Source organism: Balaenoptera ricei, chromosome 10 (genome assembly GCF_028023285.1).
Source record: "Balaenoptera ricei isolate mBalRic1 chromosome 10, mBalRic1.hap2, whole genome shotgun sequence".
Classification (NCBI taxonomy): domain Eukaryota; kingdom Metazoa; phylum Chordata; class Mammalia; order Artiodactyla; family Balaenopteridae; genus Balaenoptera; species Balaenoptera ricei.
In genome coordinates, this window is record NC_082648.1 from 54510825 (window position 1) to 54535974 (window position 25150).

At 37.5% G+C, this 25150-nt stretch overlaps 1 protein-coding gene across 2 annotated transcripts in view; it reads left to right on the plus strand.

The window, feature by feature from the left end:
- The first annotated feature begins 479 nt into the window (after positions 1–479).
- LEMD3 (LEM domain containing 3) overlaps positions 480–25150 on the plus strand; it is a 66741-nt gene continuing 42070 nt past the window's right edge. For both annotated transcript variants that reach the window (XM_059936419.1, XM_059936420.1), the window contains exon 1: positions 480–2026. In XM_059936419.1, the coding sequence (XP_059792402.1) occupies positions 496–2026 (1531 nt within the window). In that variant the 5' untranslated portion in view covers positions 480–495. The remainder of the gene's footprint in view (positions 2027–25150) is intronic.

Consider the following 25150-nt stretch of genomic DNA (forward strand, 5'->3'; position numbering starts at 1 on the left):
GAAAGACAAAGCGAAAAGAGAGTACCAGGAGTCAGGCAGGGAAATTACCAATCGTCTGGCCATCAAGATTCCTTTAAGTCTCTAAGCTCCCCTTGGCAGCAGTAATCAAGATGAAAGAAAACTACTGCCATGAACTTAAGTTTTCCCTTCAATATTACTGCCCGGTGGCAGGAACCTGGGAAGAAGAGGTCAAGGTGTGGTTTGGCGAGAGGTAGTTCCCGGGAGAGGCGCTGGGAAGACCAGGGCGGAGAACAGCCGGAGAAGGTGACAGAAAGGGAGGGGAAGAAGGCGCTGGCACCCCGAGGTGAAAGCGCATAAGTCTCTGCCGCGCGCGACTCAGGTGGCCCTTTCCCGCTCAGGTGAGCTCCTCCCGCGCCTCCCATTGGCCAAGGCGCCAGTGGCGCTGGGAGGGCGACGCAGTCCGGTCTAGTTCAGGGTCTAGGGCGGCGCGTCACTTCCGGTAGCGCGGAGCTTGTAAAACACCCTGGAGAGAAAATGGCGGCAGCAGCGGCTTCGGCGCCTCAACAGCTCTCGGATGAGGAGCTTTTCTCTCAGCTCCGCCGTTACGGCCTATCTCCTGGCCCAGTGACGGAGAGCACCCGCCCGGTCTACCTCAAGAAGCTGAAGAAGCTTCGAGAGGAAGAGCAGCAGCAGCACCGGTCCGGGGGCCGCGGCACCAAGACGCGGAACAGTAATAACAATAACACGGCAACCGCCACGGTCGCCGCCGCGGGAGCAGCGGCGGCGGCCGTGGGGATGGGGGTCCGGCAGGTCTCAGGCGACCTCTCCTACTTACGGACTCCTGGGGGCTTGGGCCGGATCTCGGCTTCTGGCCCGGAGAGCCCCTTGGGAGGGCCCGGGGGCGCCTCGGCCGCCCCCACGGCTGGCAGCAAAGTACTGCTGGGCTTCAGCTCGGACGAGTCGGACGTGGAGGCCAGTCCCCGGGACCAGGCCGGCGGCGGCGGCGGCGGCGGGAGGAAAGACCGGGCTCCGCTCCAGTATCGCGGGCTCAAACCGACGTCGGCGCCCCTGGCCTCCAGCGAGGTGACTAACAGCAACTCGGCCGAGCGGAGGAAGCCCCACTCGTGGTGGGGGGCCAGGAGGCCGGCGGCTGCCGAGCTGCCGAGCCCGTCGGGGAGAGATGGGGCGGCGGACGACGAGGAGCAGGAGGGAGAAGACGGCGAGGACAGGGACCCGGAGACCGAGGAGCCGCTGTGGTCCGGCCGGACCGTGAATGGCAGCCGGCTTCTCCCCTACAGCTGCCGGGAGAACTATTCGGACTCGGAAGAAGAGGAGGACGACGACGTGGCCTCCAGCAGACAGGTATTGAAGGACGACTCCCTTTCCCGGCATCGGCCCAGGCGGGGCCATAGTAAGCCTCTCTCTCCGCTGCCTGCGAAATCGGCCGGCGGCCGACTGGAGACCTCAGTTCAGGGAGGGGGAGGAATCGCGATGAATGACAGGGCGGCGGCCGCCGGGAGTCTAGACAGGAGCCGAAACGTCGAAGAGTCGGCGGCGGCGGCGGAGCAGGGAGGAGGGTTTGATCCCCCGGACTCCAGCCCCATTCCTAGATACCGCGCTAACGCTAAGAAACTGGCCCCTCTCCTGCAGCCACCGCTCGCGGACGTGGACTCAACCTTGGATTCGTCCGCAGGCTCCCTTCTTAAAACCAATAATCATATCGGCGGTGTGGCCTTCGGCGTGGACTCCCCCAGGATTTTTTCCAACAGCCTCCCTCCCAGTGCGGCGGTGGCCGCCTCTAGTTCACTCAGGATCAATCACTCCAATCATACGGGCTCCAATCATACCTACCTGAAGAACACATATAACAAACCGAAGCTTTCCGAACCTGAGGAGGAACTTCTCCAGCAATTTAAACGGGAGGAGGTGTCCCCAACTGGGGGTTTCAGTGCCCACTACTTGTCGATGTTTCTCTTAACTGCTGCCTGCCTGTTTTTCCTCATATTGGGACTGACTTACCTAGGAATGAGAGGGACAGGAGTCTCCGAGGACGGAGGACTCAGCAGTAAGTATTAAACCCCGTGGGGAAGGCAACAAAGGGAATGGTGTTAGTGGTCGGCTCTCACCGCACTGGGCGTTTTACCCGAGGTGACTTCTGTCTGCAAGAACATGGTTTGATAGTGAAACACAACAGATGGAGTGCATTCGTATCATCTTTCTTTAAGAAAGAACGTGATTACCATGATAAGAATGATAATCCCATGGCTGGTTTTAAGATTTTTCTGTATGAAGTACGGGGAAATTCAGAACATCTTATAAAAGAACAAAATATTACAAGCAAGTCTGTTAAATTTTCTTTTGGCCGTAAATAACCATATGTGGAGATACCAATCCAATTACTCAACAGTTTGGAGGTATTTTGTTCAGGGGCATCATTAATGCAGTGGGTTTTTTGTTGGTTTGTTTTTGTTTTCCCAAATTGAGTTGTGGTTCTAAAAGGCAAGGTAAGATCTCTTGAAATTCTGGTTAAATGTTTTGTAGTACTAAGTATATGTGTAGGTAGTTTTGTAATTTCTTTAAAGTGAATGAATACAGATAGAAAGTAGGAAGGCATACCTCTACATTGATTTCCCAGCCCGAAGCACCTCCCCTTCCACCAGTGAAAAAAAATAGTGGTAGGGAACTGCAGGGGTTTGCAGTCAGATTAATCTGGATTGGTCTCCAGGCCCTGCCTTTTACTTGCTAAATGTCTGTAGGCAGGTGTGTTCACTCATTCATTAAGCCAGCATCATCTATGCTGCCCTTCAACACAGGAAGATGAATACTGATGGCTTTGTGTTCTATGAAGGAAATAAGCATGGAGTAACTGGTGTATTCTACTTTAGAGATAGAGAGAGTAGGAACTATTTGAGGTGAGACCTGAAGCAGGAGAAGGCGACGGCCTTGTAGGAGACAGGAGAGCATTCTGGGCAGAGATCACAAGAGGAGGAGGAAAGGCCTTGAGTTGAGCAAGAGCCTTCCTGTAGGTTATATAGTACCTTGAGCAAGGGGGAGTGAGCCAGAGTTTAAGCTTCCCTTGCAAAATCTGTAAAACGATGCTAATCTTGATTAGGATGATGCCTGGGAAAATTAAAAGAGAGAAAGTAAATTTAGTGCATGATGGACTGCTGAATACATAATTTCTCAGTGTTAGGTCCTTCTCCCCTCCCCCTGCCCCCTGAAACTTCCTGCCCTTTTCACCCAACATGAATTCGCTGTATCATGATTTGTATTTATAAAATTGGCTTACTCTTACTTTATTTCAGAATAGTGAATGATGCAGTTAGCAGACATAAAGAGTGGAGTGAAAATAGTGTAAGCTTTGGTTTGGTATAGCCAATTCTAAGATAGTCAAATAATAGATTATGATATTCCTTAACTAGAGGATTTAGAAGAGGGCTGAAATCCAGCACTCACTGTAAATTGGTACCCTAGGAGCAAGAGTGATATATTGTATCCTGCCCCAGATATTAGAGAGAGACAAGAAATAAGGTCACACTAGAAGTTATACTAGTAAAGTTCACATAAATGACATTACCCATGAGTAGTGCCTTCCTGCATGTTTGTTTCTCCAACAGAACCTGGTCTGTTCTGGCCCTTTTCTAAGAACTAAAGGCTTTGCACATATTGTCACTCAATCTGCCCAACAACTCACAGAGGCAGATGGTGTCATCGTCACTCTAGAGATGAGGACAGTGAGACTCAAAGAAGTTAAGAAATGTACCCATAGTTGAACAGCTAGTGAGTGATAGGACTAAGATTTGGTTTCAGATTTTTTTCAACTATTAAGCCCATACTACTTTGGGTATTGTTTATAGAGAGCTTTCTAAATAAGAGGATACTTTTATTAGAATTAAGAAAATAATTGAGTACTTGGTAGGATTTCATACAGAATTACTGATGTGCACAATTCTCAACTAAGGTGACTTGTCACATCTTTCTTGTCACTACTAAGATGAATGGCTAATATTCTCTTAAGTACTAGGGATAGGATTGCTAGGGCTTAGGTACCTGCCCCCCCCCCCTCCACCATTGTGGAAGGAAGGAAATTATAAAGTGGTTTGCACTTTAATAAATGGTAAATATGAGGTAGCTTGGGTGATGGAAAGAACAGTGGCTAAGAGGTAGAGGATCTGGGTCCTAGGACTTGTCAAGATGACCTTAGTCAAGTTAACTTCTGAGCCTCATTCTTACATATTAAATGGGAGTAATAATTTCTGCTGTCTATGGAGTTGTTGTGAGGATCAAATGAGATAGTTTGTAAACAAGCTTAAAGTGATATTCAGAAGTTTAGGTAAAATTTGTTGTATTCCTGGTAAACTACAGTATATATGTAAAGAGAAATAGTTAAGTCATTTCTGTAAATATTTAGTAGTGTATTTCTTACCTATTCAACATTTAATTTTTATTAAATTCTATTAAATACACATTGTAGACATTGATACAGAAATTTGAGTCAAAGTGTGATGAATCCTTAAATGTATTATATACTCTACCTATTGTGTATCCTGGTAGAAAGAAGTGCCTGTTAGTTCAGTTAGTTTGCACACCTAACGGTGAATAACTTCACTCCCTATATTTATGTATTCTGAATCCTTTGTCATATTATAATGGTTAGCCAGTGCTTAACTGTAGGGGTCATTGGTCAAATAGTGTGCTTAAGGAAATAGTTTTACTTTGAGTAATAATTTCACCAGAAGATTGTAGGTTATATGTGAGAGTAAGCTTTCATAAGCTTTCATTAGTTACCATTTAAATTATGTATAGCATGTAATAGATTAGCCTTTTAAATAGTTCCTAATCATTTGTTCTTTAAAAACTTCTCATCAGTACCCTAATTTTATTAATTAAGTTACTTTTATTAAATTACTATGAGTGTCTGCTTTCTCATCTGTAAAACTAGGGAGTTGGCTTAGATGATGTCTACGTTCTTTCCAGCTCTAAGGTTTAAGATTCTAGCTTTGAACTGCCCTACCAAAACAGCTCAAGGATCAGCCTGCAGTCAGATTAGATCAAGACAACCCACCAAAAGAACATAGAGAGGCAGAATAGATTAACTTTCTTAGGCTCATCTGATCATTATTAAAAGTTGTTTTTCAGTTACAAAAGACATGATTTTTGTAGAAAATTTGAATAGAGATCTATGAAGCAAAAAATGAATCAGTATTGTTTACCTCTCCTCCTAGTCTCACACTCACCCTTGGCATAAATAAGTTCAAATAATAAATTAGAACTTTCTTTATGCTTTTCATGTAAATACATGCATTCATATATATGTATGTGTGTGTGCACATACACATTTTCATTCAACAGTAGAGTGCCTACTATGTGCCAAGCACTATTTTAAGCAGCAGGAATATGTGGAGAACAAGGCAGATGAAATCTCTCTTCTCATGGAGCTTACATTCTAGGGGGGAAGATAGACAACTAAACAAATAAGAATTTCAGATAGTTGCTAACACATGGTAATGGTAGTAACTTGAAAGGCATAAAACAGAGTCTGAATTTTATTTTAAGTAACATCCTACTATACATATTCTTCAGTTTCTTTTTTCACTTAGTATTGTATAATGGGTAGCTTTCCTTATAGTAAGTTTAAGTACAAAGGCATAATTTAAAAATCTCACATTTCACTGGTCCCTTTCTAGTCTGATAAAAATGCTAAAATCTCTGCCATCCTGAAAATGTTCTTTAACTCTCTGTTCTCCTCTAGCTCTTAGTCTCATCTCAGCCAAGATTACTCTTTCCTCCCCTGCCATTCACTCAACCCCTGTCTAGTTTAGCTTTTTTTTTTTTTTTCACCATCCATTCCTCTGTAACCTCTCTGTCACCAGTTACTTAATTGCTAACCGAGAGAAGCTTTAAAATTCTCTTCACCTCTTTGATACATTCAGTACACTGACAGTTCCCTTCTTTGTGAAACTCTCTCCTTTCCAAACTTCTGTATCACCACTCTCTTCTACTTTTCATTTATTTGTCTGCCTGTGTTTTAAATATTGGTGGTCTCTGGAACGCTTATCCTTTTGTACAGTTTTCCTAGGCAGTTTCCTCCACTCTACTGGCTAATACCTCCCAATTTTATATTTTCATCTTAAATTTTTCTCTCTTGGGTTCTAGACTTAACCATTTGTTAGACAATTTCTTCTGGATGTACCAGAAGTACTAACACCATCTGTACTCATTAGCTTTACTTCCTTTTACCTTGTTTCTCCTGTTTTGTTCCCTGTTTTAGTTAATGGCATTTCCATCCACCCAGAGCTCAAGCTAAAAACCTTGAATTTGCCTTGATTCCTTCCTTTCCTCCATCTTCCTACCAAACCTCAAAGCACAGTCTATCTTGTTACCAAATCCTGTAGTTTTACCTGCTACCTATCTTTTGACCCCATCTATTTCTCTCCATTCCCCACTGCTCTAGGCTAGTCTCTTGCCTGAACTGATTTAGCAGTCTTCTAACAGTTGTCCGTGCTTCTCGGCTGTAGCTCTTCCCGTCTGTTTTTCAGTGTCAGAGCAATATTTCTAAAACAAGAATGCAGTAATTCATTCATGCTTAAAATTACTCAGTGGCTTTCCCTTACTCATTGGATAGAATGTAAACTCCTTGGCTAAACTGTTCATGATCTAAGTATGCCTGCTCTTTCTAGCTTCATTTCTTAGCAGTCCCTGTTACCACACTTTACTTTCTGGAAAGCTGGAACTTTCTGGAACACTGCTTGGTGTTCACTGAATATGTCACTGAGATTTTTGTGCCTTTGTGCATGTGCAGGTTGTTTCTTCCTCTCTACTAACTGCTATTCGTTCTTAAAAGTCTCACCTCTGGATGTCTTCTCTGTCTCCCTATCCTCTTTACCCTAGAGTTTGGCCCATCATTCTCTACTCAAAGAAGATCTTATGCATCCTTCATAGCATTTATTTCATGTTTATAATTGTGTATGTCCACTGTGCCAGATAGATTACAGCTCCTTGAGGTAATGTTCCTACAGGAGGAATTGAGTACACTGGAAAAGAGCACAGGCTCTTTCATTTCTCTCTCTTGACCACAGGGTCATGAGCCTGGATGACTGAGAGAACAGTAATACCATTGACAGGAATTAGAGATGTTGAAAAGGGATCTTTTTGGGGGAAAGGCAGCATAGAGAAAATGAGTTTATTTGGGGCTTATTTTTTGAGTTATTCAAGTAGCAATATCCTGTAGGCTATTGTAGTTATATAATTGGATTAAAGATGAGAAACTAATGCTTAATGTGAAAGTAAAGTACTGTTTACTAAAGGAATAGATAACCTTTTTAATATTTGTTTCTTTTCGTGTGGGTGTTTCGTTCTTAAAGACAAGACTGAGTGCTGCAAAAGGTACCATAGTTTTTAAAAAATTATATTTTTACTTTTTCAAGTAGACTAGCCGAAAGGTCAAAACTTTGAATCTGTAATGAAATGGGCATAAGGATTTTGAAAAGTAGTTGTTGCCCTCATTCTTGAAGAATGAAAGCTGAGTGAGAAGTTGACTACTTTGTAAGAACAAAAAAATTCTTAGACCTCTAAGAATATTCCTGGGAATACCAGGGGATTGCATATCCCAGTCTGATGATTTGAGAAATTAAAATCTACTATGTAAAAATGTCTTTCATCTGAAAATTATCTCTAGCATAATTTAAAATAAAAATCATCAGAGTGAAAACTTGTAAGTTCCCTATGAGTGTATTCATGGAGCCTAGTTTGAAACATTGGCATAGATATCAGGGCTTGGATCATTAAAGAGGCAACCTGGGTTTGAATTTGGGCCCTTCCTCTTGTTAGCTTTTTTATTAAAGGCAAGTTGCTGAACCCCTGTAAACCTCAATTTTCTCATCTGTAAAATAGAGTTAAGTCAGAATTAAATGAAATAATGCATGTAAAGTACTCGACTCAGCACATGACACATAGGAATAATAATAACAGCAGCTAACCCTTATGTAGCACTTTGTGCCAGGCACTGAGCCTAAACAATTATAATTGTCAAGTAATCTTCATGAGGCAGGTATTTATCCCATTTTATAGATAAAGAAACTGAGACACAGAGAAGTTACATAACTTGCCTAGGGTCATGAGTGCAGAGGCAGTATTTGGACTCAGATAGTGGCACTTAACCACCCTGCTAGATTGCCTTTTAATATGTGCAAGTACATAAGGGCTCTGTATATGTTCTCCACTATTATTATTATCTAGGAAATTATGAAAGATGTGGATGGGTGAAGCTGCTTAATGCATGAAATCCTAGAAGTGCCAAGGATAATCTTTGAAACCTAACGTTAGTACAAGAAAGTACAAATTTGTACTTACTTGACGATTAGGAATCATGTGGAACTGTTTATCCTTCTATAAGGTTTTAGATTAATTAATTCATTGATATATGAGGAGGGCAGTCTGCTATAATATAATACAAATTATATAATATGTAAAACTATAAGGCATATGATACTATTTCTAATTTTTAAAAGATTTGCATAGTCTCAGACTGGTGGGGATAGTGGTCCTCTGATTTGCATTACCACTTTTTTTTTTTAATTTTTAAAAATTATTTTATTTTTATTTTTTGGCCATGCGGCGTTCCCTGACCAGGGATCGAACCCGCGCCCCCTGCGTTGGAAGCACGGAGTCTTAACCACTGGGCCACCAGGGGAGTCCCCTGCATTACCACTTTAAAACTTAGGTTTTCCATTGTTCATTTTCAAGATGTAAAAATCTTTTAGTACATTTGTTCTCCCTTTTTTTGCACCTTTTAAAAAAGCTTTTAATGTATTTTCCCTATGTGTATATTTGTTTCAGTGGAAATGAAGCATTCTGTAATTTCAGGGATGTTTTAAAAAATTAGATAATTTTATGATTACCCAGTAGAGTTATGAAGTTTTAAAATAGCTTCTCCTCGCTCACTAATCATTCTATATATTTACCTATCTGAAAAATATTTTATATAAATAAAAGGAACCTCAGAGCAAAGAGGTTATAACGTCAGTGCAAAGAGATATTTAGTTTATAAGAGTTTAAAAATGAAGTATACCTTGGACTTCCCTGGTGGCGCAGTGGTTAAGAATCCGCCAGCCAATGCAGGGGACATGGGTTTGATCCCTGGTCTGGGAAGATCCCACATGCTGCGGAGCAACTAAGCCGGTGAGCCACAATTACTGAGCCCATGTGCTGCAACTACTGAAGCCTGCGAGCCTAGAGCCCATGCTCCGCAACAAGAGAAGCCACCACAGTGAGAAGCCTGCGCACTGCAACAAAGAGTAGCCCCCGCTTGCCGCAACCCAAGAAAGGCCATGCGCAGCAATGAAGATCCAACGCAGCCAAAAATTAAATAAGTAAATAAATAAATAAATAATGAAGTATACCTTAAACTTTTGGAAATCTATAAAATATATGGTAAGCAAGTAGTAGTAACTTCTTTACGAAAAGCATATTACTAATGGTATGTCTTTATTCTAATCCTGTATTAATTTATTATACACTAAAAATTGCTACTATTTAATTTGGGAATCCAGCACAATACTAATTGTAGAAATTATTATAACATGTATTGTCTCATAACTTTATATTTTGACTTTCATACTCAGAATTTATTTATTTATTTATTTTTAAAAAGAAGCTGTGTATTCTTTCTTTCTTTCTTTCTTTCTTTCTTTATTTATTTATGGCTGTGTTGGGTCTTCGTTTCTGTGCGTGGGCTTTCTCTAGTTGTGGCAAGTGGGGGCCACTCTTCATCGGGGTGCACAGGCTTCTCACTGTCGCGGCCTCTCTTGTTGTGGAGCACAGGCTCCAGACGCGCAGGCTCAGTAATTGTGGCTCACGGGCCCAGTTGCTCCACGGCATGTGGGATCCTCCGAGACCAGGGCTCGAACCCGTGTCCCCTGCATTAGCAGGCAGATTCTCAACCACTGCGCCACCAGGGAAGCCCCAGAATTTATTTTTAACAGATTTTAAAGTGAACCAGTAGCAGTATATTTGGATTTTGCTGTTTTAGTAATGCATGTTTTAACCTGAATCACACAAGTGATAGTTAAAAAAAAATATGTAAAATTTGATCTAATTAATATTCTTTATTAACATCACTGTCAAAAATAATTTTTAAACAAGTTGAACATGCCGCGGAGCAACTCAGCCCGTGCGCTGCAACTACTGAGCCCGAGTGCCACAACTACTGAAGCTTGCGCACTCTAGGGCCTGCGTGCTGCAACTACTGAAGCCCGCACTCCTAGAGCCCGTGCTCCGCGACAAGAGAAGCCACCGCAATATGAAGCCCATGCACCATAACGAAGAGTAGCCCCCACTCGCCACAACTAGAGAAAGCCCGCGTGCAACAACGAAGACCCGACACAGCCAAATAAATAAATAAAATCTTTAAAAAACAAAGCAAAACAAGAGTGGACTAGGAAGGAAGTGTTTAGGTTTTAATATTTATTTGTCTAACATTTTATAGTTAAATTTTACATGTTTTACATCATTCTTTTGAAAATATATTTCTAAGGAAATTAGCTTTTAAAAAGATTGTGAAAATTTATACTAACAGGTAATATCTGAAAATAGGATAACAAGTCTGTCACATTGAAGCCGTCATTATTATTTTTACAAGGTCTTAATTTTTTTTCCTTATTTCTAGAGGTATAGAGTTTAAAATTATACCACTTGTTTTGCCTGGGTAGCAGAGTTATTGCTCTATGTCATAGTTTTTTGCTTAAAATGTTTTTGCAAGATGACTTCTAAATTCATCTTTATAGCTATGTTGATATCAAATGGCAAGCTAACATTTAAAATAAGGCTGGGTGCAAAACTGCAAGTTGAGTGATAAGTGGTTAAGTATACACCAACAGTTGCTCTCCTGTCCTGAATATACATGAATGGAAAAAAATCCTTTAGGAGCAATGGGCATTTTAACACATAGAACATCAATTTTGTTTTGCAGTTAGAGACCCCTTTTATGTGTGTGTATATGTACAAAAGGAATTTGCTGATTGTGGCTAATTCCTGAAAGCACGTTATACTTATAAAGGAAGCTTTTGCTCTGTAGGAATTCACCTAGGTATAATTTTTTTTTAATGTTTATTTATTTTTTATTTATTTTTTCTTATTAGTCATCCATTTCATACACATCAGTGTATACATGTCAACCTAGGTATAATTTTTTAAACACATATAAAGAGGGTCATTGAAATTAATTAGCAGGAGGAAATCTTAGAATATTTGTTTCTTCCAGTCCCTGGGCTATGGCTTAGAACCTTGGTCAACCTTGGTAATGACTTCTGGGTTTAGAAGGACACCTACTATGGTAACACAAATGCTTTCTTGCTTGATTTAGTTCTCCTGTTCATTCATCCATTTACTCACTCATAAATTATTTATTGAGCGCCTACTATGTGATACCGGAAGATGAGTATATACTTTCTAGAACTGTAGGAGGGATACTCTTTCCCCAGCACGCGGCCTCCCTCCCGCTCCCAGCCCCCACATTCTCTTCTTTTTCCTAAAATGCACTAGCTAGCCTTCAGAACTGAGATTTGGTTACTGTGCAACATTGTTTCAGATTTGTCCATTGTGACTCCGAAACATGACTTTAAAAATTAGTTTCTGCAAATTTGAGTATGCCCTATGATAAAGTTTACTACAAAAGAAATAGTTTCATTTCTTACAGGATTTTAGAAGTAATTTCAAGAGTAAAAAAAGGAAGAGACATGAAGAATGAATTTGTCAAAAATGAAAATATTATCAATTTGAAATGTTTATGATTGTGGTTTAAGATGTTCTATAAATGTTCTTATGCTTATGACAAAAGTCTTACTTTGTTTTTTAAAGTAAGAAAATCACCTTTAAATGTCCCTTCTTTTAGATTCTAAAGCCTTAAATGATAAAAGCATTTATTGAGAACTTTCTGTGTGTGAGCACCTTTATATTAATTTCCATGAGGGAAACTATTAATGTTATCTCCATGAGAAAACTGAAATATAGAGGGAATAGGGTTAGGTGTGACTTAAGATCCCACAGCTACTAAGTTTTAAAGACAGCATTTGAACCCATGATCTGACTAAGGGTCCACAGTCTTAGCCACTGGGAAGCCGTAGATTTTCTTAGGTATCTTTTCTCACCTACTAACTTTATTTCGGCAGGTAAATCGCTTGTGACCTCTGGGCTTTGGTTTTTGCATCTGTCAAATGAGGGGATAGTAAAATCAGCTCTACTTCCAGCCAGTGACTTTTGTAGGGAACTGATGTGATAATGTCTATGGAAATGCTTTGGAGAAATTAGAAGTGTTGTATAAATGTATATTTTTAATGCTGTAAGTTAGAATTTCCCAGCTATAGTAGTTTAATTTAAACAGCACGTGTTCAGCACTATGACATGTCCTGTCGGCAATGTTAATAAGTAATGGAAGAGTTGGTTAAATTTATAGTTCTTATCAGTATTTTGTTATGCTTTCTCTCAAGTTGTCTGAGTAGATAAAAGGAATCATATTTTTACATTACCTAGTTAGTGCCTTATCTCTAGGTGCTGAAAAAGAATTTTCTATCTTTGCAGTTATATTAATGTAATAGATTGTGAAGCACAATTTGAAACTAGATTTTAGCCTCCTGGACCGCTAGAAGGTAGACTTGCTGATAGGAAAGACAGAGATGGGATACATTGCTTTAATCCAAAATATAGTAGTGAATTTGAGACAGAAAAACATTTCTTAGGAATATGGATGAGTCTTCTGTTAACATTATCTGAAGGACAGAAAGTACTTGCAGCTGGTAGAGAAGAATGGCCTGTCACATGCTGTTCTTCATCCCGTTTGGAAGATACCATGAGTACTATTATTGGTAAAGTGGGAAGGTGAGGTGTGTCCCCATGAATAGGCAATAGATTGAGTGGGGTAATCAAGAAATTGGGGGGGATGAAATAATAAAATGAATTTGATAAACATTAAAATCATGCTAATTAAATTATAAGGAATTTAAGGTACATTAGGATCTTCAGTCTCCTAGATAATTCATATGAAGCACATAATGAAATTTTCATCTCATTTTGCATTTGAAATTGTATCAAAGATGTGGTTTCAGACCAGAGCTGTCTAATAGAAATATAAACCACATGTGTAATTTTAGTTTTTCCAGTAGCCATATTAAAATGTAAAAAGAAACAGGTGAAGTTAACTTTAAATAGATTTTACTTAATCTGGTAATCTAGAATATTATCATTTCGACATAATCAGTTTAAAAATTATTGAGATATTTTACATTCTTTTTTTGTACTAACAGTCTATTTTATACCTACAGCCTGTCTCAAATCAGACTAGCTAAATTTCAAGTGCTCAGTGGCCACATGTGGCTAGTGGCTACTATATAGGATAACGCAGCTCTAGACTGCCCTGAGTTATGGAGTTATATTGTTGGTTTAATGAGATCTAACAGCTACTAATTTTTGAATCTTACAATGTGCCTTGCATTGTGTTCTCCATAATATTTTCAGTTAATCTTTATAATAACTCCATGATGCAGATTTTACTCTTCTCATTTTATAAATACAGTGAGGTATAAGAGATGTTAATTTGTTTAAGGTCTAAGGTCAAACAGGTAGTCTGTAGGAGAGCAGGGATTTAAAACCAAGTCTGACCCCAAAATTCTTGTCCTTTTCATTGTATTGCACTGTTTTAAAGCATGGCCACTTACCTAAGGCAGGTTGGTGAATGAGATTTAGTTCTTCCACTGCTCAGTTATTTTTGATTCACTGCAGTGACTTTTGATTTAATTAGTCCTTGTTTTAAAATATAAATACAGAGCATTTTTAGGTTAAAGTGGAAGAGGTATCCCCTAAATTCTTACTTATATTTCTAATTGGGAATATTCCTTTATGTTCTTTTCACCATGTCCTGTTGTAAACTGCTTTGTATAGCTCTTCAAAGTAGACACGTAGGAGGGAGGGATGACCTTTTGATTCTGGCACATGACTGTTTTGGGAGATAAGGGGAAAGTCAGCTACTATTGAGAAAAATGAAAACAGGATTACTAATAAAACTTTTGTTTTAGTAAAAAAAATTTTAAAGGTTTCAGTACCTCACTTTGAGAAAGATTTTTGGATGATCTTATTCATCATGCTCTTTGAATTATAAAAATTATCTCAGTTCTTTTGCATGGTGTTATTTTATGATGGATTTATACTTAGCAACATTAATGAATTTGAGTAATTTCTTTGAATTATGTTTAGATTCATAGAGAATGTTTGCTCACAAAGACAAGCTGTTTACTTCTAAAAGAAAAAAATGGACAGTCCTTAATTTTTGAATGGTTGTCTTCCAGATCATGTGTAAAATAGTTGTTTGAACTTGGAACATATCTAACTACACTGTTTCTAAGTTCCCAGGCTAGCCCATAGAAGCCTATTTAAAACCATATCCTATTTTAAAAACACTAATTCAAAAAGATACATGCACTCTCATGTTCACAGCAGCATTATTTACAGTTGCCAAGATAAGCAACCTAAGTGTCCATCAACAGATAAATGGATAAAGAGGATGTGGCATATATGTATATATACAATGGAATACTACTCAGCCATAAACAATAATGAAATTTTGACATTTGCAACAACATGAATGGCCTTGGAGGGTATTATGCTAAGTGAAATAAGTCAGAGAAAGACAAATACTCTATGATATTACTTATATGTGAAATCTAAAAAATACAACAAACTAGTGAATATAAGAAAAAAGAAGCAGACTCACAGTTATAGTGAACAAACTAATGGTTACCAGTGGAGAGGAAAGGGAAGAGGGGCAACATAGAGGTGGGGGATTAAGAGGTACAAACTATTATGTATAAAATAAGCCACAAGGATATATTGTACAACACAGGGAACATAGCCAGTGTTTTATAACTGTGAATGGAGTATAGCCTTTAAAAATTGTGAATCACTGTATTGTACACCTGTAGCTTATATTATATAGCAACCATACTTCAATTTAAAAAAACATATCCTGTCTTAGTACTAGTATAGTATTGGTGTAAGTTTTAGGTCCTCAGAGTGTGGGTCATGTTCTGTGGGAGTTGGATTAGGAGGAAGCAAGTTTATTTTTGGCTTTTTATGTTTTCTCTTCTTATACTTTTGTGTCTCTTAATTCCTGTTCTTATGCTGGCCTGAGCTACTTGGCATTCTACTGTGATCTTGGTTAAACATCTAAGTGCTCAGTACTTCAAATTTTTTCTTTTTTTAAAAAAATTGAGATATAATTGACATATAACATTGTGTTAGTTTAAGGTGTACTATGTAATGATTTGATATATGTATGTTTTGTGAAATGATTACCACAATAAGTTTAGTTAACATCCGTCACCATATGTAGTTATATTCTTGTAATGAGAACTTTTTAAGACCTACTCTCTTAGCAGCTTTCATTTATACAGTACAGTATTGTTAAATATAGTCACCACACTGTACATTACATCCCCAGGACTTATTCATCTTATAACTGGAAATTTGTACCTTTTAACCACCTTCACCCATTTCACCCACCTCCCTACCCCCCACCTCTGGCTGCCACCAGTCTGCTCTGTTTCTACAAGTTCGTTTTTTTTTTAGATTCCACATACAAGTGAGATCGTACAGAATTTGTCTTTCTCTGTCTGACTTACTTCATGTAGTATAATGCTCTATAATAAATAGTAGGTCTACCTACTGGGTGCTTGGCAAGTATAAACATAAATGTTTACACTTAAGCATTTAAGTCTTAAGCATTTTTTACATGATTTGATAAATGAAGAATCTGTAATGGAAGATTAGGCTAATCACTCTGTCCAAGGTTATAGGTGAGAGAGGGGAGTTGTGGTGTTATTTTGTTGGTTGAACTGTGGCAGTATGACTTGAAAGCTCATCCCCTAACCATTGTACTATACTGCATTTCTCTCTCGCATTCCCTCTTCCCCTTTTACCAAATTGGAACTCTTTATTTTCTCAGTTCAGGTACTTTTAGCTAAATGATAGAGAAATCCATTTGATTGAATTAATTCACAATATTATAGAATTCTGATAATAAAATTGATGTGATTTTATGATAAAATTTGATAATGTGATTATCTTTAGTGAGGATTGAGCCAATATGGAATCAGAAATTAACCCAGCTTCCCTAAATCATCCTTCATCCTTATATGTATAGTTAGTTGGGTTGCCTACATTTTTCAGTTAGAAGTTAGGTCCATAGTGCTCAACTTATGCGCTGAAAAACATTTTGGGAACACCACGCATTACAAGGTGTTGTCTGAGGACCTAACAAATGATTTGCCCTTCTCATATTGTTCTATTATTTTTCAACTACGTATCAATACTGCTATGATTAGAATACAAAAAAATTATATATTCATGGTAGAATTTTGTCATATTTTCTTAGTATGTGAATACTAAAAATACTACTTTGGGGATCTGAACATCTTGATATAAATGAAGAAGTCCTTTTACTTAAAAAGTGAAGAAACACTGCTTAAAGCATGCTATAAGGAAATTGTATATACTGGTTATATTTTAGAATTTGTTTTCAAGACAATCATAGTGAATGTTGGGAAATCAGTTGTAATGTTTAAATGACTGACTGACCAACCTATCAACTGGTAAAAGCCCTTTAATCTTCTCAGAGGTGATTGTACTTTAAATACAAGATCTTAGTTAACCCAGCTTCTCTCTCTGATTAGTGAAATTTTTGGCATTTAGTGTAAAATTCAGGTGTTATAAGAAGGTTTTTGGCAGGGAGCCTTGCCTTGAGGTCTTCCATTTCGTCTCTTTCTAACTAACAGATTTTCTGAGAACTCTGTCATTTCTTCCCAGTAGCTCCATGGCAGAGACGAATGAGGAATGGAGTAGTGGTATATTGTGTTATTTGTAAACTGAGTGCCGTCTATTTTTTAATTTCATGCGAGGATTGGGAAAAGAAAAAAAAAAGCTAAGATTTATTAATCTCTTTTCTCCCCATATTGCTATGCATAGTCACAAAACATCCCATTTTATGTTAGTTTACTAGATAGAGTCTCAGAGAGGGTGACTTACCTAAGGTCACAAGTCATAAATTTTGGAAGAAGTATTCCTTGCTCCAGAGAGTTTTTTTTCCCATTTTACCTCACTGCCTTTCAGTGTGAAAAGATATTTTTCATTCATCTAAATGACTTAACTTCAGAAGTAAGCATTACTTAGTGGAAATTTTTATTTAAATTAAAAAATTTTAATTTGTATTTTAAAGTTTAAAAATTATACTAGGTTGAAATTAATATATTAAAGTTATAAATTATATTAATACTGTGTCATCCAAGAAGGAAAAAGGATAAAGATAATCATCCAATTACTTTGAAAATATTTAGTACCTTTTAAAAAAATTCTGTAATATTTGAGTTGGAAAATGAGAGAAACTAGAGTGATTTAGTGTCCTTGCCTGAATTTTGTTGTAGGCAGAATATCAGTCCAAATACATTAAAAAAAAATAGGAATACAACATTCTGTTGGGTTGGTTTAGATTGCTTATTTTATTTTTTTAAGCAAACACTTCCTATCTTCTTTAAAATTCTTTTTTGGTAATAAATTTTGTAATGGATTTTGTAAATCCATGGTGTATGGATTTTGATGTTTAAAAAGCAAGATTAAATAGCCTATAGTAGGGTGTACAATTGGGAAAAGAAAACAGCTTAAAGTAGTAAATCAAAATTCTGGCAAGTCAGTTTGCTAACTAGAGCAGACACAATATGAATGTAAATATGTTATCTTGTGCTTTAATTTACAAGACTTTTTTTCTACCAGTTTACTACAGGGTTGTTGCCATACTTTTTTATTTTTTGGCTATTTTTGTTAATAAATTCTGGTTCTGGGGGAAGGAAGAAGGAAGGTTACACTGAATAAATAAAAGTAGATAAACTTAAAGTCAACATTTTTGCCATATACGATCACCTTAGAGTTTAAAGGACTTTTAGAAGTCACTAGCTACTTTGTGCAGTGGCGTTTGAGAGAAGATGATGTTTTAGTTGGGCTCTTTTGGTCATAAAGACAGTCTTAAGAAACAGGGTTTACTCTGAGGATGTATGTGGGCTAGGACTGTAAAGACTTTAGGAAATCAATTCAACTCAAAGGGCTCTGGGTCTGTACTTGTGTGTGTGCCTCTGTCTTGGCACTGTCCTAAATTTTGCATGCAATTATTTCACTTAATTCTTAAAACAATCCTAAGAGCCAGGTATTATTAGCATTCCCTTTAGGTGAGGAAACTCAGGTTTAGGAGAAACTTGTCTAAAGTCAGTAAGTAGTAGAACCAAGATTTGAATACCGATAATCTGACTTCCGGTATGGGATCTTTGTCCCTGTACTATATTCTCTACATGATTCTGTATCATCTCCTGTTTTTTTTTTTTTTGATTTCCTTTGGAATTATCCTCACCACCCCCAAAAAAAGTCTTACATTCTACTAGGCCAGGAGTTCTTAACCCCAGTGGTCCCTGAATCTTAAAGAAGCCATAAATGGCCTCCAGGTGAACAGTAACTCCTTGAAATTTTATGCAAATTTTTGAAAGTGTATTCACTTTTCTGGGGATAGGGTCCATAGATTTTATCCATTTCTCAAGGGTCTCTGACCCTCCAAAATAGTGAGAATCACTGCATTGTCAGCTGCTCTGGGGAAGGTTGTATGAGTTTTCATCTTTGTATTCCTTAGCACCTGGTTTTTGATTGTTCAAAAATATTTGTTGAAGAGAATTTAACAAATAAGAGATGGTGTGTGGGGAAATAAGCTTAAAATTAGTCATAATATGGGAGTCTTAAGATACCTTGAATGTTTACTAGATGGGTATGAGAGCATCAGTTTTATTTACTTGGTTCAGAAAATTGTTTTGTTACTGACAGTTTCAAATTTCCAGCTCTAGTATATAGTAGTTCTATGAAGTTAGGTTTTTGAAATCAGAGCATAAAGGAAAATTTGTGTGTTCAAAACTGCTGTTGAAAAGTCCCCTAGATTTAGAGGCTGCCGTGTGATCTCTCAAGAAGGCCAGTTTCCCCTCCTCCCCATCCAGTGTAAGAATAGACCATTTTAGTACCTGATGGAGCACTAAGGAACATAGTACATCTTTAAACATTAGAATCATACTCAGTGTTTGAAGTATTCTTAGTTATGAGAGAGCCACATGGAAATTGAGAGCAGCTGAGGGAATGGCAATATCGCATCTCCCATCTCAGGATTTGTCTAGGGCACATGCCTATTGACTGTAACAGTTACAATTGTGGGGAAGTGCATGCCTTTTTTTTTCCCCTTAAGTATTTGTTCACACACATTTATTCCTATTGTCTCTTTCTGCTACAAGTAGAAGTTAGAAGTAGACGTTAGGTGAAAATCTGATGATTCCAGCATATGTTGTACTTTCTGTTCATTGTGTTCATGTGGAAGCATGGGTTTTACTCTTAAGGTTTCATATAATATATTTTAACCAACAAAAAAGTCTCATTTAGCCTAGTTTACCACGTGTCGTAACTGCTTATATTTGTTTTACCCAATGTGTTGTTTTTTGGTTTTTTTAACCTAATGATGATAAATTCCTCTATTCCCCAAATGACTTTTCATTTCTGTCTGGTTTCTTCCATAGCTAAAAGTCAAGATGTAACTTTTAAGCTTGTTGCTCATAAAGTCAATGTTAGGGATATATATATTTTTTTTTCTTTTAGCTCCATATTCAGTTTCTATGTTAGCTTTGGTCATACTTTAATCTCTGTTCTTTGTCTATGCATATAATGCCTTTTTCCCTTTTATCAGAGCTATGCTCCTTATCCCTGTTTGATGAATGGAATAAGAACTACTGTCCTTTTTTTTTTTTTTTCATTTCTATTCACCTTTTCATTGCACTGTAGCTTTTCTCTCTCCAGTTTTCTTATTTGCATAATGTCTCTGCTACACAAAACTAAAGTGGTGGTAGTGTTTATCTCTAGTCATTTAAAATGGTAAACACACATATTGTAATTGAGAATGTTACTAAGTAGAAGACCTCATGAATTTAATTCTATGGGAAATGCATGTTTCTTTATTGTATTGTGCTGGAGATGGGTTGCACGGTGTATCACAGATCCCTTTTGGATCTCTAAATTCTCTTTTAGCAATATTCTTTCAGAACAGCCCTCTTTATAACACAGTTTCTTTTGTATTCTTGGCAATGTAAACCTTGAGGAAGTGTTATAGCCAGTCTCTAGTGTATAGCAGTTAATGTTTAAAATCTCTTAATACAGTGAGCTGTCACCATGTTTAATAAATTGCAGTATTGCATTAGCATAAATTCCTTTGGGTGCCAAGATATCTGTTGCACAGATGCTTGCTATTATTTATAGGCTTGTTTCTAACCTTTGTGGGCTGACTTACTTTTATTTTTCTATTCATTTGTCACCATGCAGTAGCATAATTCTTTAACTGACATATATGCAAAATAGTTTTCAAGAAGAAACTATGAAAGTACTGAAAAAGCAGATCACTCAAACTTTTGGATCTTGGGCAGTATAAAGCTCCCATAATTTAAGTAGACATATTGCTTTGTCTTTATTTGAATGTGTTCTTATACTGTCTTTCCTCCCAATATTGGGTAAACTGCAGGAGTGTCTTTAGCTGATGAAATTAGATGGAGGCAGCAGCCCAATCATTTCCCTCTGGTTTTGAGACTAGGGGTGTGTGTGTATGTATGTTTGTTGACGTGGGGAGAAATTCATTATTATCTTTATAGTTTATTTTAGAGTAAGCTGTTGATATTTTCTTAAAGTCTAAGTCTTCTTTTGGATTAAACATTTTTTGAATGGGAACTTCACTTTTATTTGCTAGTCAGATTCAGGAATCAGTAACTCTATCAGATATTCTTTGAGTTATGGATGCTCTATTAAGATATCAGAATTAATTTTTAGAAGGAATAGACTGACTCATTAAAGTCTTTTAACTGTAATATTTTGATATTTTGATTTGCTAGTGATCTAATTTGCTAATTTATTGGATTGGCCAAAAAGTTCCTTCAGGTTTTTTTTTTAAATATCTTTATTGGAGTATAATTGCTTTACAATGTTGTGTTAGTTTCTGCTGTACAACAAAGTGAATCAGCTATATGTAGACATCTGTCCCCATATCACCTCCCTCATGAGCCTCCCTCCCACCCTCCCTATCCCACCTCTCTGGGTCGTCACAAAGCATCTGGCTGATCTCCCTGTGCTATGCAGCAACTTCCCACTAGCTGTCCATTTTACGTTTGGTAGTGTCAGGGCTACTCTCTCACTTCATCCCAGCTTCCCCTTCCCGACCTGTGTCCTCAAGTCCGTTGTCTACGTCTGTGTCTTTATTCATGCCCTGACACTAGGTTCATCAGTACTGGTTTTTTTAGATTCCATATATGTGCGTTAGCATATGGTATTTGTTTTTCTCTTTCTGACTTACTTCACTCTGTATGACAGACTCTAGGTCCATCCACCTCATTACAAATAACTCAATTTCGTTCCTTTTTATGGCTGAGTAATATTCCTTTGTATATATGTGCCACATCTTCTTTATCCATTCATCTGTCAGTGGACATTTAGGTTGCTTCCATGTCCTGGCTATTTTAAATAGTGCTGCAATGAACATTGTGGCACATGTATCTTTTTGAATTATGGTTTTCTCAGGGTATATGCCCAGTAGTGGGATTGCTGGGTCATATGGTAGTTCTATTTTTTAGTTTTTTAAGGAACCTCCATACTGTTCTCCATAGTGGCTGTATCAATTGACATTCCCACCAACAGTGCAGGAAGGTTCCCTTTTCTCCACACCCTCTCCAACATCTATTGTTTCTAGATTTTTTGATGATGGCCATTCTGACCAGTGTGAGGTGATACCTCATTGTAGCTTTGATTTGCATTTCTCTAATGATTAGTGATGTTGAGCATCTTTTCATGTGTTTGTTGGCAATCTGTATGTCTTCTTTGGAGAAGTGTCTGTTTAGGTCTTCTGCCCATTTTTGGATTAGGTAGTTTGTTTTTTTGCTATTGAGCTGCATGAGCTGCTTGTATATTCTGGAGATTAATCCTTTGTCAGTTGCTTCGTTTGCAAATATTTTCTCCCATTCTGAGGGTTGCCTTTTCATCTTGTTTAGGGGTTCCTTTGCTGTGCAAAAGCTTTTAAGTTTCATTAGGTCCCATTTGTTTATTTTTGATTTTATTTCCATTACTCTAGGAGGTGGGTCAAAAAGGATCTTGCTGTGATTTATGTCATAGAGTGTTCTGCCTGTGTTTTCCTCTAAGAGTTTTATAGTGTCTGGCCTTACATTTAGGTCTTTAATCCATTTTGAATTTGTTCCTTCAGTTTTTAAGTGGAAATAAGAGACACATTTTTCATTTTCACCAAGAACTTTATTGAACAATGTATTCACCCTTTTGTTCCACTACCTTCTGCCATTTTTCAGGCATCTTCATAATTCCATCTTCCCAAAACTTTTTATCTTTTTGAGCAAAGAACTGTTCCAGGTGCCTTTTACAGTCTTCTGGGGAATTGAAATTTTTTCCATTAAGAGAATTTTGTAAAGACTGAAATAAATGGAAATCCGAGGATGCAATGTCTGGTGAATAGGCAGATGAATCAGAACTTCCCAGCCAAGCTGTAACAGTTTTGTCTGGTCATCTAGAAACATGTGGTCTTGCGTTATCCTGATGGAAGATTATGCATTTTCTGTTGACTGATTCTTGCTGCTTTTCATCGTGTTGGTCCAACTGGGAGCAGTACTTGTTAGAATTAATCGTTTGGTTTTTCCGGAAGGAGCTCATAATAGAGGACTCCATTCCAATCCCACCGTATACACAACATCACCTTCTTTGGATGAAGACCGGCCTTTGGTGTGGTTGGTGCTGGTTCATTTCGCCTGCCCCATGATGTCTTCCGTTCCACATTATTGTACAGTATCCACTTTTCATCGCCCACCACAATTTGTTTTAAAAACAGAATGTTTTCATTACTCAGTAGAGAATTGCATGCGGAAATTCGGTCAAGAAGATTTTTTTGATTTAACTTATGTGGAACCCAAACATCAAAGAGATTAACGTAACCAAGCTGGTGCAAATGATTTTCAAGGCTTGATTTGGATGTTTTGAGTATGTGGGCTATCTCCCGCATGGTGTAACATTGATTGTTCTCAGTTAATGTCTCGATTTGATCACTATCAACTTCAACTGGTCTACCCGACTGTGGAGCATCGTCCAGCGAGAAATCTCCAGCTCAGAACTTTGCAAACCACTTTTGCCACGTTCGATCAGTCACAGCACCTTCTCCATACACTGCACAAATCTTTTTTTTTTTTGCGTTTCAGTTGCGTTTTTACCTTTCTTGAAATAATAAAGCATAATATGCAGGAAATTGCTTTTTTCTTCCATCTTCAATATTAAAAACATGGCTACACAAAAATTCATCAATTTTGATAAGTTTCTTTTTAAATGCACGCTGATATGACAGCTGTCACAATGCAATCTAACAAAATTGTTTTGAATGAAGTTAAAGACAGCTAAGTGCCGCTAGAGCCATCGTATGGGAAAACTGAACGAACCTTTTGGCCAACCCGATAGTACTAATTTTATTTTAGGTAAATGAAGCCAGTCTTGTAAAATCATTGGTAGATGAATTATCTCCAACTCAGTAGGTTAAGCGTGTTAGAAAATAATCGTGAATGTTTGTCAAACATTTACTTTTTAAAAATTACTAGACACAGGCTCCTACATTTTGGCTACTTCCCTATCTGCCAACTTTATGACACTATTTTAGTAAAAAAGATAAACTCATATTTGTAACTGTGAATTATATGAATTTTTAAAACTGGGACTATAATAGCCAGGTCTTTCTAAAACAAAACAAAACAAAAAACCCCTTATGTTACAGTAACTCTTCTAGTTTTTTGCAAAAGAAGAGGAAATTTTCTTTTTCAGTTTTCAATTTGTTAAGAATTTAGACTGATTTGTAAGGAAGAAAAATTTTTTTCTTGTACAATAAGCTGCAGCTTTTAAAATTGGGGTTTAACCTAATGTATCTAGGAATTGAAGTGACCTTTTACCAGTTCTCTGATATGATTTTAGCACCATCAACGAATATTCATCGTTTTGTTTTTTTATACTTTTCCTCCCCTACCATTTTATTATGAAACATTTCAAACAGAAAATTGAAAGAATTGTGCTGTGAACACTCATACCCACACCTAGTCTACAGTTTACACACTTCCTATATTCGCTTTATTATATATCTTATTCATCACTCCATCCACCGTTCTGTTTTTTTAAAAAATATATTTGAGTAAATTGAAGATATTAGGATATTCCACCCTTCCATACTTCGTGTATATTATTAACTAGAGTGAGGTGTTTTTTTCTTTTTAGGTAAGATTTGCATGTAGTCAAATGCACAAATCTTTAATGTACCATCAAATGATTTTGACAAGTGCTTCCAGCTGTGTAACTTAAATCCTTACAGATATAGAACATTACCGTCACCTCTGTAAGTTTCCTCCTGCCCAGTCAATACTCCATCACTGTTTTGATCATTTTCACCATAGATTTGCTTTGCCTGTTTTAAAACTTCATATAAATGGATTCATAGAATACTCTTTTGTGAGGCTTTTTTCACTCAGCATGATATTTTTGAGATATATTAATGTTGCATTTTCTAGTACATCCCATTTTATTACTCTTGGTTTATTTTTAAGGCTCAGATCTATTTTACACAGAAATTATTTATCCCCTTCTGAATTCTTAAAGCACTCTATTCTAAACTCTAAGGTATTGATTATATTATAGCTATTTTTGTTATATATATTATAGCTGTTATATCATAGCTACTCGTTTATCTCCACTACTCCGTATGCAGCATGTTCTCAGAACATGGTGTATAGAATACGCTCCATTAATACTTGTTGAACAGTCTATGGTTAGAAGTCTTTCTTACAGCTTTTGTTACAGAGATCCCAAACTTGGGGTACAATTATAATGTGAAATTAGTGCTTGAATGAAGATTAAACAAAAATTTAATAACAATTTCAATTACAGTCTGTTATCAGTTTTTTCCAAGGAAGTCTTCATTTTTATGGTGAGCAAATGTGAGACTTTCAAATGACCACAAGGTTGAAAGAGACCATAATGTTCCTTATTATATAGAGATGAAGAATAAGAA